The sequence below is a fragment of the Melanotaenia boesemani genome, chromosome 5 (assembly GCF_017639745.1).
Source record: "Melanotaenia boesemani isolate fMelBoe1 chromosome 5, fMelBoe1.pri, whole genome shotgun sequence".
Classification (NCBI taxonomy): domain Eukaryota; kingdom Metazoa; phylum Chordata; class Actinopteri; order Atheriniformes; family Melanotaeniidae; genus Melanotaenia; species Melanotaenia boesemani.
In genome coordinates, this window is record NC_055686.1 from 27,129,190 (window position 1) to 27,144,073 (window position 14,884).

General features: G+C 42.3%; 2 protein-coding genes across 2 annotated transcripts in view; both read right to left on the reverse strand.

Moving 5' to 3' along the window:
* The window catches only part of LOC121640058, a 29,045-nt gene extending 25,509 nt beyond the window's left edge, over positions 1-3,536 (reverse strand). The window contains exon 1 of the mRNA XM_041985744.1: positions 3,512-3,536. Within this exon, the coding sequence (XP_041841678.1) occupies positions 3,512-3,526 (15 nt within the window). The 5' untranslated portion in view covers positions 3,527-3,536. The remainder of the gene's footprint in view (positions 1-3,511) is intronic.
* LOC121639986 (Fc receptor-like protein 5) overlaps positions 1-14,884 on the reverse strand; it is a 907,115-nt gene that overhangs the window by 587,738 nt on the left and 304,493 nt on the right. The gene's annotated exons all lie outside the window — the stretch shown is intronic.

Consider the following 14,884-nt stretch of genomic DNA (forward strand, 5'->3'; position numbering starts at 1 on the left):
GATGTCACTGTGATAGCACAGCTAATCTTATTGCAGCTGAAGTAAACTAACTAACCTAAGCTGACCCTATTCTATTCTATTCTATTCTACAGTCATTTAGCAGACACTTTTATCCAAAGCGACTTACATTTGAGAGTAAGAACAACACAAGCATGAATTCAAACAAGATGGGACGTCATAATTAAGTGTTAGACCGCTTTTGAGTCCAGTAGAGTGACCCTGCCTATATCCAGATTGATATGGATCAAATAGGCTGTCTTGGAGGAACTGTGAGACCTGACTGAAGACGGCACGCTCTAGTAATTTAGACATGAATGGAAGCAATGAGACGGGCCGGTAGTTTTCAACCTGGGCTGGGTTGAGTGTGGGTTTCTTCAGCAGTGGGGTAACCCGAGCTTGCTTGAAGGCAGAAGGAAAGACACCGGATTTAAGAGAGGAGTTGATAATATGAGTTACTGCAGATTTGACTGTAGGTAAAATGCTCTGCAGGATGTCAGAGGGAACAGGATCAAGAGGACAGGTTGTGGGTTTTGAGCTGACTAGAAGTTTAGAGACTTCGTCCTCATTTAGACAGCAGAAAGAGCAGAGTGAGGCACCAGTAGCTGGTTTGGCAAGGCTGAGTTGGTCAGGCTCAGTGAATTGGTTACTGATGGTAGCAACCTTTTCAGTGAAGTAGGAAGCAAACATTTCTGCAGTCAGCACAGTGGGAGGCTGAGCAGGTGGTGGAGATAGAAGAGAGTTAAACGCCATGAACAGTTGTCGTGTGTTGGGAGCATTGCGGATCTTGTTCTGATAAAAGGCTATCTTGGCTGCATTTAGGCTGGATGTGAAAGTTTCAAGTTTTTGCTGGTACTCAGACAAGTCAGTGTGCTCTTTTGATTTGTACCACTTTCTTTCTGCCGCCCTGAGTCCGGCTCTGTGATCCCTTAGAGCCTCTGTGAGCCATGGACTGGGAGGGTTTTGTCTGGCTGGTTTTGACACCAGAGGACAGAGTTTGTCCAGAGAGGAGGCGAGAGAGGAGCAGAGTGTTTCTGTCGCCTCATTAACAGACAGTAAGGAGAAGTCTGAGCCTGACCTAACGCCAGTACCTGGTGAACTTCTCTGACTAACTTTGACCTGAAGCCTAGCTAAACTCTAATGGGTAGGGCCACACCTGATCTGCACTTGGACCACGGCCTTAAGGAGACCTGGGTCACTGTTGAGAGGAATTTAGAAGGACTGGGTTTTCAGATCCTCTTCAGTCAGGGCAGGTATGGAGACATGCAGGTAAGTTCCAGGAAGGGGGGGAAATCTGGTCTCAGGGGAGCACTTGGGGGGAAGGGGCTTCTTATATTTGTAGAATAGTTTCTTTTTGCAGGACAGCCAGGTGAGGACCAGAAGTAACAGAAAGACCAGAACCACTGGCACATATCTGCAAACAGGGACACACCATCAAAAACTATAACCCACCTCATGCTCCGCCCCTCATTAACCCAACCAATCACAAACTAAAGCACCCATTCAGTCAATCATACACATCCTTAAGAAACTCTCAGCGGGACAGACCAGGGTCTCGGTAGACCTCGGAGTTCATGTGTTAATCAGGACAGACTCAGGTCTCTGTGGACCTCAGAGTTCAGGTGTGACTTAGGACAGACCCAGGGAGGTGGGGATCAGCAGAAGGATATTTTGTGGCATCACAGGTCCCACAGAAGAGTTTCTTAATGGGTAGAACTTGTGGTTTTGTTTCTGGTTCCAGTTCAGACCAGAACCTCAGTCCAGAACCTGTGGTCTGGATGCTTGATGTGAAAATGTGAGCTGCAGATTCTGGGAGAACCGCTCTGAGTCAAAGATCAATACAAGTGATTGGTACTTACATGGCAGTGGGATGGTGCCAGTCACCACCTGCAGGAAAAAGTTCTGGTTCTGTGGAGAAAAACCGAGACATCAGATGAAGGTCTGGTTTCCTCTCAACTGGCCATGTGTGACAAAGCTGCTGCAGTTAAGCTTACTTGTTGTTGTTTGAGGGGTCTGTGGATCGGTGGTCTTGATTCTGTCTCCACACACAGAGTCTGTGAATTTAGTACACATACGTAGAGTCTCCATTTGATAAGCTGGAGGAAACACAACACATAACATAACAGATAAACAGTCAATAAACAACCTGATAAGAATATCTGCAGAACCTGAAGCTCTAGAAGTGACCCAGTGGCCCAGAATGTCTAATCCAGTTCTGGTTCTGGTCTGATATCTCATCCATTGGTTCTGTTGTCACCAGGACAAGAACTAAGGACCAGGACTCACTGCTAGTTCAGAAACAGTTGTGTTTACCTGAGCATTCGGTACATGGACGACATTTTGTCGCTTTCCAGTTACCATTTTCATCCTTGGAACAGTTTCTGGTCTGGTAGTAACCTGCCGGTAGACACAGAGGTCAGAGGTCAGAAGGTTCTGCTGCAGACCATAATCAGAACTGGTTATGACAGATTCTGGTACCTGGTTCACATGATGGACACAATGCCAGAACCAGATTCAGGACAAACATCACCTTCAGCAGCACACAGAAAATAACCATCTGTAAAAACACACACACAAACATACACACACACACTTGTAAACACACAACCTCAGGCTAGACTTAAGGTTCACTCAGAACAACACACACTGTAAATAAACTCTCTGCTCTCTGTCTCCTAGCAACAGGAACTGCAATGACCTTTTACCTGCATAACTGATAAGGCCCCGCTTCCTCTTTAATCACACAGCAACAAACAGGCACACTGAGCACTGGAATCTTAGCTCCACATAAACCAATAAACTCCTCAAGGGTTGACTTCAGACTACAGCAGACCTGGTCCTCAGTAAACTAGCTGGACCTGGACCTGTTGATCTAGGTCTGACAGGTCCAGATTTGACAGGTCCAGCATACAACCAGGTCTCAGGTTTGCAAAGTCAGGCAGAACAGACACTCAGAAAAAGTTGCTATGTATTAGGACCAGATCAGTCCACATCAGACCACCTACCTGAAACAGCCTGACTCCCACCCAGCATGGCAAGGTATGCTAAGACTTTTTAAATAAAACTGATCTATAAACTTTGACCAATAACATTGATTTGACTTTATTTACTTATTGATCTGTTTTATTTTATGTAATTGTAGTTTCTTTCTTTTACTTTTATTTTTTTGCTTGTTTGTTTTCATTTATCTTGAGTCTGTCCTGTTGATCTCCTATTGTTGTGTGTTGTTCTATTTGTTTGTAAAATTAAAACTAAAGAAATTAACATATGAGTAAAAACATACTCAAAGTCACACCACAAGTCAACTATTAAAATTCCTGTCTTGTGTCAGGTTCAGGACATGTGAGCCGTCAGAAAACTTTACAACATGATGCTGTGACAGTTATGGTGAATAAGATGATACCAGCTGCAAAAGTCATGGGTGAGTATGATGAATAAAAGAAGTGAAGTAAAAGCAGTAAGAATCATCTAGAAAAAATAAGATTCAGGATCAGTTGCCTGTCCTGTCACTCACCTGGAGGTTGTCCATGATGCCTTGGAGTTCAAACAGAAAGATCAATGAGTGCAGGAATCGTCCACGGTTTATAAACCACTGGCTCTGCCTCCAACCCCTCCCCCAGGTAATCACAGCTGCAGGTTTCATGGAAACACCGGAGGGTGTGTTCCTGAGTGTGTGTCATCCTGCAGAAGTTCAGCAACATGAAACAGACAGTTTAAACTCAGCAGATTTTACTGCTAAAAAGTGATCAATAATACTTTTCAAAAATCCATAATCCTGATGATCAATTTTCTACAGCGCTTCTTCTAATGGTTGTGGGGTGGCTAGAGTCTATCCCAGCAGATACAAGGTAAGAGGCACGGCACACCTGGATGAGTCACTTAGACAAGACTGGTCACCTGGACAAGTCACCGGTACAATTCACCTTGATAAGCCGCCTGGACTGGGTTTGTCTTTGGGGCGGGGTAGCTTGGGTTGGTGCTCCGGGGTTGCTGCTGATGGCCCGGGTCTCTGGTCTGCCTCTAGCCTCCGTAGAGGCGTGGTTGCATTTGCATGATCTTTCTTACTACTCCTCATCACCATTCCTCATCCTCTGCACGCTGACACAGTCAATGAGTTGTCCAGTGGGTTTATACTCTAAGAGATAATTTTTCTTTTTTTTCTGGGAGTTGGTATCTGTCAGCGTTCATGTGTGGGGCATCTGTCATTATTAGATCAAGCGCTATAGATCAGAGGTCACTAACAGGCAGACCACGATCTGGATCTGGACCTAGAACCTAAAAAATGACAGAAAGTAGAAAAGAGAGTGTATTGGAGAGCTCATCACGCAGCCCCTCCAAAAACCTTCTTATCAGCGAGGCTGATAGATCAGTTTCACTCTCTCATAATAACATGAGTTGAAATTTTATATTTGTTGTAGGTCTTAACTCAGGTCATTGTGAAACAAGTCATGTATGTCTTATTTTCTGTACATATAGACTGTATTATATATATATATGCATATATCTTAATGATCACCCTGACCTTGGCTCCCACATTTTTCCTGTAAGTGGATTTCTTTAAATTTTAGTTAAATATCCATTATAGATGCTTCACAGACAAAACACATTTGTAGGTTGTAACCAATCTACACATGTGACCTTAGTTACCTGGAACCTATTAGAAAGCTCTTCAGATAAGGTGTGAAACAAATCCAGGATTTAATCTGAGTTTCATTCTGGATCAGATATTGTGGAATAAATGTTTACTGTGATGTGACATTCCTACACATCAAATATATAAACACTCAAACTGCTGCAGCTTTATGGTTTTCCCACTAGAGGGCAGTGTAGGAAACTATTTGCAATGTTCTGTCACTGAGACAAGTTACAATATATTTACTGTAAGAGAGAGTAAATGTAAACTGGATAATTTCGTGATATTGTGGAACATGGACATTTTTATTTGACCATAACCTTTCAGTTCTTTTTAAAGCCACTTTTTTGTTACTCATCATTTGAAAAAACATATTATATATGTATACAGAATTTCATTGTGAGGAGTAAGATTGTGATCAAGCAGTTTTACTGCAGACAAAGAAAGTTTCAGTTATGCTATATTTTAGGATGATGAGCCTTTAGCTGGAGGAGCTACTAGAACCCTTGTATCAGAGCAATATCAGCAGTCCTGAGACACCCACTGTAAATGTTCAACTTAGGATTTCAATTTTTGACTTTACGCATTTCTGATGTATAAACTTAGTACATACACATGCACTAATTTTTAACAGTGTCATGGATGTTGAAGTGATGAAAATGAAACATTTTCTAATGTAAACGAAAAACATAATTTAGATCTGCATGTTTTTGACCTCATTTCCACTGGGGGTGCACCGCAGTTGTGTTCTTACCACCAAACCATTGACTAAAATGGTCGTGAATAGCAGAGAAGACCGCAGCGCAAACATAACATGGAAATTTTGGGTAAGACATAGCAGATTGGGACCCAGATTGGGACCCAGACTGGAGCGTCCTGAAGTGATGCAATGCTTATGAAACATGGTGGATTTCTTTTATTTTTATTTATTTATATTTCTTCACAATCCTTTTTTAGTGATGTCCCAGTTTCTGTCCAGACGGTCTTTATTCCCTGTAACTCCTTGGCCACCTCGATTAAAGCTTTGATTGTGTCCCCTGCAGAACTTCCTCTGAGGATTGCTGACGTAGCTAGAACACCCAGGAACATTAAAGAAATATTATTTACCATTAAAAATTCTGCTACCACTCACAGTTGTATCTGTACATACACTACCGTTCAAAAGTTTGGGGTCACTTTGCCATGGGATTCAATAGGGAAGTGACCCCAAATTTTTGAACGGTAGTGTATTTATTTCATTAACTGAAACAAAGGACTAAATTACTGGCATGCGGTGCATCTGTCATGTGTCTTGCCCTCTGACACGGCAATGGCAGCACCGCCTGCTGCCGTTTCTTCACCTTTCTGACTGACCCTGGTAATGCCCATGCTTCTTCACCAAATAAAACCTTTTTACTTTTTTCAACATCGTCCATCAGTGTGTTGTCTTCCTTAAACTTGTAATAAGCAGACAAGGCGTGATTGCTGATTTTTTTTTTTTTTCTTTCTTTCTTTGTTTATTTGACAGCCTTTAACTTTCATCCATCAAGTGCTACCCGCATGGCTACGTCCAACTTCCCTCATCCCCTGGCATGCTGGGTAATGAAGTTCTTAACCCTGTTATACTGTTAATAACACACCTTTCCTCCTATAGAGATATAATATTTACTCCTTGAAACAAAACCATGCCAGAGTGTTTTGTTACTCATTTCCTAAAAAGCATTGTAACAACTTGTTTTGTTTAAACACTTTTGCTTTTATTTAAAAAATTCAAATGCAAACTCTCTTAACATCAAAATATAATGTAAAATCATGTCAACATTTTTCCTTTTCCATCAACCTTTCATTTTTTAACTAAACTTTTAGGTCTATGTTGTTCCTTTGTTCAGCAACTCTCAATCAGCCTTTTATTGTGGCTGAACACGTCTCTTTGGTCTAGACCAGGAGTATCAAACTTAAATACACAGTGGGCCAAAATGACAAAATGGAGAAATTTGAGGGTCAGACCGGTTTGTTTTTTAAAAAAAATGACCTTATTGCACATATTGAACCTAGAATAACAGAGCCTGTTAGTTGTTGCTTATAGAACAACATTAATCATTAAAAAAAAAAAAAAAAAAAAAAAAAACTTATATTTATTTATTATGGCTCTATACACATTTTTCTTTATTTCACTTTTTTTTTATTCCAAGTAAGAACATGTTCTACAGGCACACAACGGCCAAAAATAATTTCCTTATTCGATATATATACTGTATATATATATATATATGTATATGTGTGTGTGTGTGCGTGTGTGTGCGTGTGGGTGTGTGTGTGTGTAAAAAAAAATCTGAATCTTTTTGTTTTAGAAAAAGACATGGACATGTATATTTACACGTGCACACACAAAAAAACAATGCTAAATAAATAAACATATTTAATTGTGCTGGTTTACAAACATTCTTTTTTTTTACTTTTTGAATAACATTTCTTTGATTTTTTTTCTTTAAGTGGATAATGTTTGGACATTGTTTAAGTTCTTCCTGAAGATTATTCCATAATTTTACACCATATACCGTAATGCACATGCTTTTCATTGTTGTTCTCTATCAAGAAGGACCTCATGGAGACAGAGCAGAGTTAAACCAGAGTTTATTTACAGAACATACTTCAAGGCAGAGCTTACAGAACACTGAACCAGGAGGAAAAACACAGAAGTCCAGAGTCCAATGTACTTGTATTGGTAAACTGTAAACACTGCTCTTGTAATACATACACAGACATGGATAAAATAGTTAACAGTCCAGATAAGACAGTCTGCTTCTTTCTCATAACATTTTTTCTTATCCTGCAGATGCCTTGTCTCCATACAACCCAGTGTCTTCTATGAGAACCACACTGTTCCCAGTCCAGAGTCAGAGTTACGAGGTCATCACTTAGAAAAATACATAAGTATTTACTCAGGAAAAAGAGAATGCACAAAGATGGCCAGAAATGGTTAAAGACTATTCATAATTATTATAATAAAAATGTTTATCTATCTATCTATCTATCTATCTATCTATCTATCTATCTATCTATCTACACCCGACTGGTACGACACCCGATTGGTTCACATCTTTTTTCACAGTTTAAACCTGTTTAGTAAAACTAGATCTTTATTTAGTCACAACCTCTCTGCTGCTCTGACAGTCCACAGGAAGTGATGTCACTGTGATAGCAGAGCTGATCTTTGGCTAATTGCAGCTGAAGTAAACTAACTAACCTAAGCTGACCCTGACCTAATGGCTGTACCTGGTAAACCTCTCTTACTAACCTTGACCTGAAGCCTAGCTAAACTCTAAGGTAGGGCCACACCTGATCTGCACTTGGACCACGGGTTTAAGGGGACCTGGGTCACTGTTGAGAGGAATTTAGAGGGACTGGGTGTTTACAACCACTTCACTCAGGGAGACAGACAGGTAACTTCCAATAGGGGTGGGACTTTGGTCTCAGTGGAGCACTTGGGGGGAAGGGGCTTCTGATATTTGTAGATAATATTTTTTTTGCAGGACAGCCAGGTGAAGACCAGAAGTAGCAGGAGGACCAGAATGATTGGTGCATATCTGCAAACAGAGAAACACTATCAAAACCAGTTCCCCACCTCATGCTCCGCCTCTTATTAACCAAACCAACCACAAACTAAAGCATCAATTCAGTCAATCACACACATCCTTTAGAAACTCAAAGCAGAAAGCTGATATCAGGACAGACCAGGTGTCTCTGTGAACCTCAGAGTTCATTTGTTGATCAAGACAGCCCCAGGTCTCTGTGGAGTTCAGATGTGGATCAGAACCATAGACTGTATATAAAAGATGGACAGAGGCTCCGTGACGTCACCCGTAGGTTTCTGAAAAGCTGAATTGAAGCTGCCTGTAGCTAAGAGCTAACCGAGCTAACGGTAGCTAACCAGCTAATGGAGGTAGGCTAACTAAAGCTAAGGTATGCTGTTAGCTGACTAAAAACCATGGTTGTGTTGCACTTTCCCTTCTTGCCGCTGATATTGGATACCTGTCAATCAAAAGGACACGTCCCTTAATTATGCAGAATTTCAAGATTAAATAACATCCAAACAGATGAGTTAGAAAAAAATTCACCCCCCTCACAGTAAACAAATTAAGGTAAACTTGACCTATTAATCCTAAAATGTTTTTTGTACCAGGCTTTAAACATGTTTATTTCTGCTGTGAAGTTGGTCTTTTTAACATGGGAGTCTATGGGGAATGACTATGTTTTGGAGCTAGCCCATAGTGGATGAGGGGTGACCTGCAATGTTTTGCACTTCCGCATAGGCTGCGCATTTCACCGGCACAGGTTGCCGCTTGATCAGAACAGACCCGTCTCTCTGTGGACTTTAGAGTTCAAGTGTGGATCAGGACAGACCCGGGTCTCTGTGGACCTCAGAGTGTGGATCAGGGGCCTCTTTTAGGGGCTACTGTGTGTAGCAAAGCAGACTAGGTGTATGAAGGGAAAAAAGACTGCACAAGAACTTGCACAAAAATGTCCAGATTTATAAAACGGTGCACATGCATGTCCCACCCGTGTCCGTTTATGATTTAGTCTGAGCCGTTAGCGCTGTTATGCTGACCTGTCAACAGCTCCTGCAGCCCAATATTTAATTAAATATTTTCATTAACAACAACAACAATAATAATAGTAATAATAATAATAATAATTTGCATGATTCAAACATGCATTTGACAAAATATTATATGATGATGATGATAATGATGAGAAACACTTTTTTCCAGACATTCAGACATCCCAAACATAGAAAATAGTAATAATAAATACACAAAGACACCACATAAATGTCTGAAAAGAAGTGGGAAGAAGCCTAAGCTTATTTAGCCCACCCCCAATACATTAACTTAACAGAAAAATAGTTGCCAATGCTATAGATCACATCTCTTGTAATACAAGTACTGCTTGTGCAATATATATCACAATTCCTTTATACAAACTCAAAATCACATTTGCATTTTCATTTTTCACTACCATCAGCCTTCCATATCAACACAGGACTTCATAATGTTTTTCTTTAAAGTCCTTTATTTAAAGTTCTTTAATTCTGGGTACAACTTACTCCATACATTAACCCAAACAACATAAATACAGTGTTGTTTTACATTTGTTCTCACATGAGGTTTTTGAAACATTTCACCCCCTCTAAAATTATAAACAATGTTTTTTTTTTTTGAAGATCCCAACACAGGACCTGCCACAGATTTACACACCCCTTACTATAGATAATATAATAATATAATAATAATATAACATAGATCCAGGGTTCTGGAGTGTGGCAGGTAACATATTGATAAAAGTGATTCAGTGATTTCTTAAGATTGCAGTTATTAAAATCGCCTAAAAATGAAGTGGGGAGTATCCGGAGAAATGGACTGAAAGTTGTGAGACACTTCAAAGACGATATCCACAGTAGCTCCGATATCAGCCCACAGTCTCTGTCAGCCATAGGGTGGATGGGAACAACAGTGATGAATATTTGTGGAAATTCTCCTACCCACAGTTTTATAAATGAGGCACCAAGTGTGGATCAGGACAGATACAGGTCTCTGTGGACCTCAGAGCTCAGGTGACCCAGGTAGGTGACGCTGGTGGCAGGTAAGTGACGCTAATGCTGAAGGTGACGTAGTTCCGGGGAGACGGCAGATTCAAACTAGGCATGCCCAAACATTTATACTTTCATTCAATTGTATTTTGTGCCAGCCTAATCAAAATATTCTTTAAAGTAGGAAAATAGTGTCTTTAAAAGGTTAACTCTGGAGCACAGCGGGGAGGATTTGGCCAGCCTGACAGATTTTATAGATCGTTGTTACGACAGAATCGTCATGGGGAAACCAAACAACACTTCCACCCACTCCACCTCATCTAAATCCAAGAGACAGCGAAATGAGGATTCACCTGGAGCTATTTCACCACCGGGGAACGACTCAACAGATGTTCTGATCTCTATAGATAAAAAACTCAGTAGTTTAGATGCGCGTTTGAGCCTGGTAGAAATTCTCCACAAGGAGTTCCAGGCGCTATGTGAATCACTAGAATTCAGCCAGAAGCAGGTGGAAACTCTGGCTGTAGAAAATGCTGGTCTCAGAGAGTCGGTAAAATCCCTCACCGAGGGCTTGACCCGTCTCTCGGAGGAAAATAAGAAGATGAAGGAAACGGTGATCGATCTGCAGGCGCGGAGCATGAGAGATAATTTGGTATTTGCAGGGATTCCAGAGCAGACGGAGGAGGACCCCGAGACACGGTGAAAAACTTCATCAAAACCCACCTGAAGCTCCCGGAGGAAACGGTGAAAAACATCTCCTTTCACAGAGTCCATCAGCTCGGCGGGAGGAAACCTGGGTCCAGCAGACCAAGACCCATTGTAGCGAAGTTCGTCAGCTTCAAACAGAAGGAGCAGGTGAAGAACCAGGGCCGCGAACTGAAGGGAACGAACTTTGGAGTAAACGATCAATATCCGAGAGAGATTCTGGACCCACGGAGACGGAGAGTCCTGTTTCCCATCAGGAGGAAATGTATCGCTGAAGGCGCTCGCGCTGTCATCGTGGTGGATAAATTATTTATTAATGGACAGCTGTACCGCGACCCGGACATCACTCCGTGGCTCTACTGACTTGGTATGTGCTTTAATTTTCCTGTTTTCTCACTGGATCATGTTATATCCATAAAACTGCCATAAAAGATAATTTAGTTAACAGTAAATCCACTGCCCGTCTCCACTACACTGCTCTCAGCACAGATGAGTTTTTTAAATTACTTTATTCCTTTGGCACTGTCGCTCTTTGCACTCTTTACACTTCTTCTCTCCGACCCTTTAACGGTTAACGGTAACACTTGTCATTATATTATATACACATCAGCACTTTTCATGATTCACAGGAACGCACACAGAACAGCACAAGCGCACATACATCTCTGTCACAACCAGCTGGCAGATACACATGCACGCGGAGAAGCAGTGGGATGCACGCACACAGGCTTCAGTAATATGCATATAGCCCTCATTTCTGCGGTTGGTTCATGAACAAACTCACATTTGGCACTTGGAATGTGCGTGGAGCTGTCAGAAGGGAAAAGAGGTTAATAATTTTTAATCGTTTGCAAGAAATGAAAGCAGATATAATATTACTCCAAGAGACTCATTTATCAAATTCAACAATAGATCTTCTCTCAACAACCCTGTTTCCACAGGTGTATTCAGCTTGTGATAATTATAGGCAGAGAGGAGTAGCAACTCTCATTAATAGAAGGTTAAATTTTGACATAGATAATATAATCATAGATCCAGAAGGCAGATTTATAATAGTTACATTATCTATTAAAAATGTTAAGTTATGTATCGCAAATATATATGGTCCAAATGTAGATGATCCCTCCTTCTTTCACTCCCTCTTCGCCTCACTCTATGGTCACTCAGATAACACATTAATTATAGGAGGAGATTTTAATATTATACTGGACAAACAAAGTACCACAGGAGCTCATCGAGTCTGGAAATCTGCAGAAACTGTAAAACAGTACATGAAGGATTTTGGTCTCTGTGATGTTTGGCGCTCTCACCATCCCACACTAAGAGAATACACCTTCTTCTCTTCAGTTCACCATTTCCATTCTAGATTAGATTATTTCTTAACTAGCAGCTCGCTGATGAATGACATGTCAGAAATCAGAATCCATCCTATTAGCATTAGTGATCACGCACCAGTATCTGAGAAGTAAGGGCAATAAACCAGCAACTAGAAACTGGAGATTTAATACGTCATTACTTAAAGATCCTGAGTTTATCAGCTACTTCAAAAGAGAATGGTCTTTATATCTAGAAAATAATGACTTGCCAGAAACTTCAGCGTGTGTTCTTTGGGAAGCAGGAAAAGCAGTAATGAGAGGGAAAATAATTTCCTTCTCTTCTCATAAGAAAAAGAAGGAAACTTTGAGAATTTCAGAGTTAGAACTCAGAATTAAATCCTTAGAGGACACTTACCATGTGTCCCCAGAAGAACACACACTAAAGGCTATAAGGAAAGCTAAACTTGAACTTAATGAAATAATAGATAAAAAGATGCAATTCTTGGTGCAAAGACTTCGCTTGGAGAATTTTGAGCATGGCAACAAATCTGGAAGGTTCCTGGCTAATCAGTTAAAAACAAACAAGGAGAAAACAACCATCTCCTCTGTCAGAGAGCCAGAAGGAAACATCAGCCACGACCCTGACAAGATAAATAACACTTTCAAAGAATTCTATAAAACATTATATACATCACAACTAACTACAACAGATGACAATATTGATAAATTTCTTAGTAACATCAATCTTCCTAAATTAAAACATGAAATTAAAATGGTCTTGGATTCCCCCCTTTTAGTCGGCGAACTCCGAGAAGCTCTCCAGCATATGCCCAACAATAAAGCTCCAGGTCCAGATGATTACCCAGCAGAATTCTACAAAGAATTCTGGACAATGCTGGCACCCACTTTCTACAATATGATATTAGAAATAAGGGAAAAACAAAAATTACCTTCAAATATGAACCTAGCCAATATTACTCTACTATTAAAACCAGGTAAAGACCCGACACTTCCATCCAGTTACCATCCAATTTCATTAATAAATGTAGATCTCAAAATAATTAGCAAAGCTTTGGCCAGAAGAATAGAAAAAATAACCCCTCTAATAATACATCCTGACCAAACAGGTTTTATTAAAGGTAGACATTCCTCTACTAACATATGTAGATTAATTAACATCATAGATTATTCAACTCTACATAACCTGGAATCCACAGTCATTTCTTTAGATGCAGAAAAAGCATTTGACCGAGTAAACTGGAAATTTTTATTTGCAACGTTAAACAAATTTGGGTTTGGGTCATCTTTCATAGATTGGATAAAAATATTATATAACAACCCAAATGCATGTGTGAAGACCAATGATCAATGATGTGTGGATGTGGGGGTATGTTTGTGTGCGTGCGTATGCATGTGTTAGGATGAGTGGGGGTGTCTGGGGAGTGAGAGTGGGAGGGTTGGATGCTGTGTGAGTGTTTTTATTGTGTGGGTGGGGCTGAGAGGGCATATATGAGTTAGGATGAGCGGGAGTGTGCAAGGAAACAGGTGTGTGCATGTGTTTGTGTGTGTGATTTGGGCGGGGTTAAGTGCATTTGTGGGGAGGGGGCCTGGGCGGGCCTGGGGGTGGTGGGCCGTGGGTCTGCCGCTGTCCCCATCCTCTCATTCCCCGTTAGGGGTGTGGGAGGGTGGGTACTTTCTAGGGTTGGTGGCAGCTCACTGGCTGTGGTCCCTGAGTGGCCCGGTCGTGGGGGGCGGCCTCTCCTGGCCTGTCTTGCCCTGGGGGGCCTCCTGGGGAGCGGGGGTGCCTAATGCCACTAGAGGCTCATCATCCAGAGGGAAGTTTGCTTCCCTCTGGACGTACATCCCAGGACCCCTCTTACTTCCCGCTCTCGCTGTCTCACACACACACACACACACACGTAGGGAGTTGGGAGGCATGGAGCCATGCGGGGTGGAATGGAGGAGACAATTCAGTGGTTTCCTTGGATGCACCCCGTGGCGACTCGCCTCTCAGTTTTATTTGCACCAAGACACCAAAACACAAGAAACACAATACACAAACAACATCTGGGGGGCATGGCATGAGGTGCATGTCGGGCGGGGCCACTTAGGTGGCCCGGCTCCCGGCTCATTGTGGTCACTGCCCCTCAATTTTAATTGCACACAACACACACTACCTAAACAGTCAGGAGCGGGGAGGGAGAGGGTATTGGGGACCTCTCACACCCCTGTTCCCCCTGTGTGTGGCCAGGGGCGGGCGGGGGGAGGTGGTTGCCCCGGGGCCGGGTCCTGGGGTGGCTGCGCTGGTGGGCTGCTGGCTCTGTGGGTGTTGGGTCAAGGGGAGGTGCTTGGGGCTTGCTGTCCTCTGGTCCGCCTGGGGGTGTCCCCCACGGGGCATGGTGGGTGGGTTGTGTGTGGCGTGACTGTGTGGTGGTGAGTGATTGTGGGTGCAGCGTGGGGGAGGGTGTGAGTGTGGGGTTATATAGGGTGCAGGTGGGGAGTGGGGGGAGGGGGCCGACAGCACCCTGGTTCCCGGGGTGTGCGGCTGGAACATCGGGGTGTGTGCTGGTCTGCGCCGGGTGGCTGTCTGGGGGGGCCTGGTCCTCCTAGGCATGTTGCGGGCCCTCTGCCTTTGGGGGGTGGGGCGGCCGCCTCTGGGCTCCT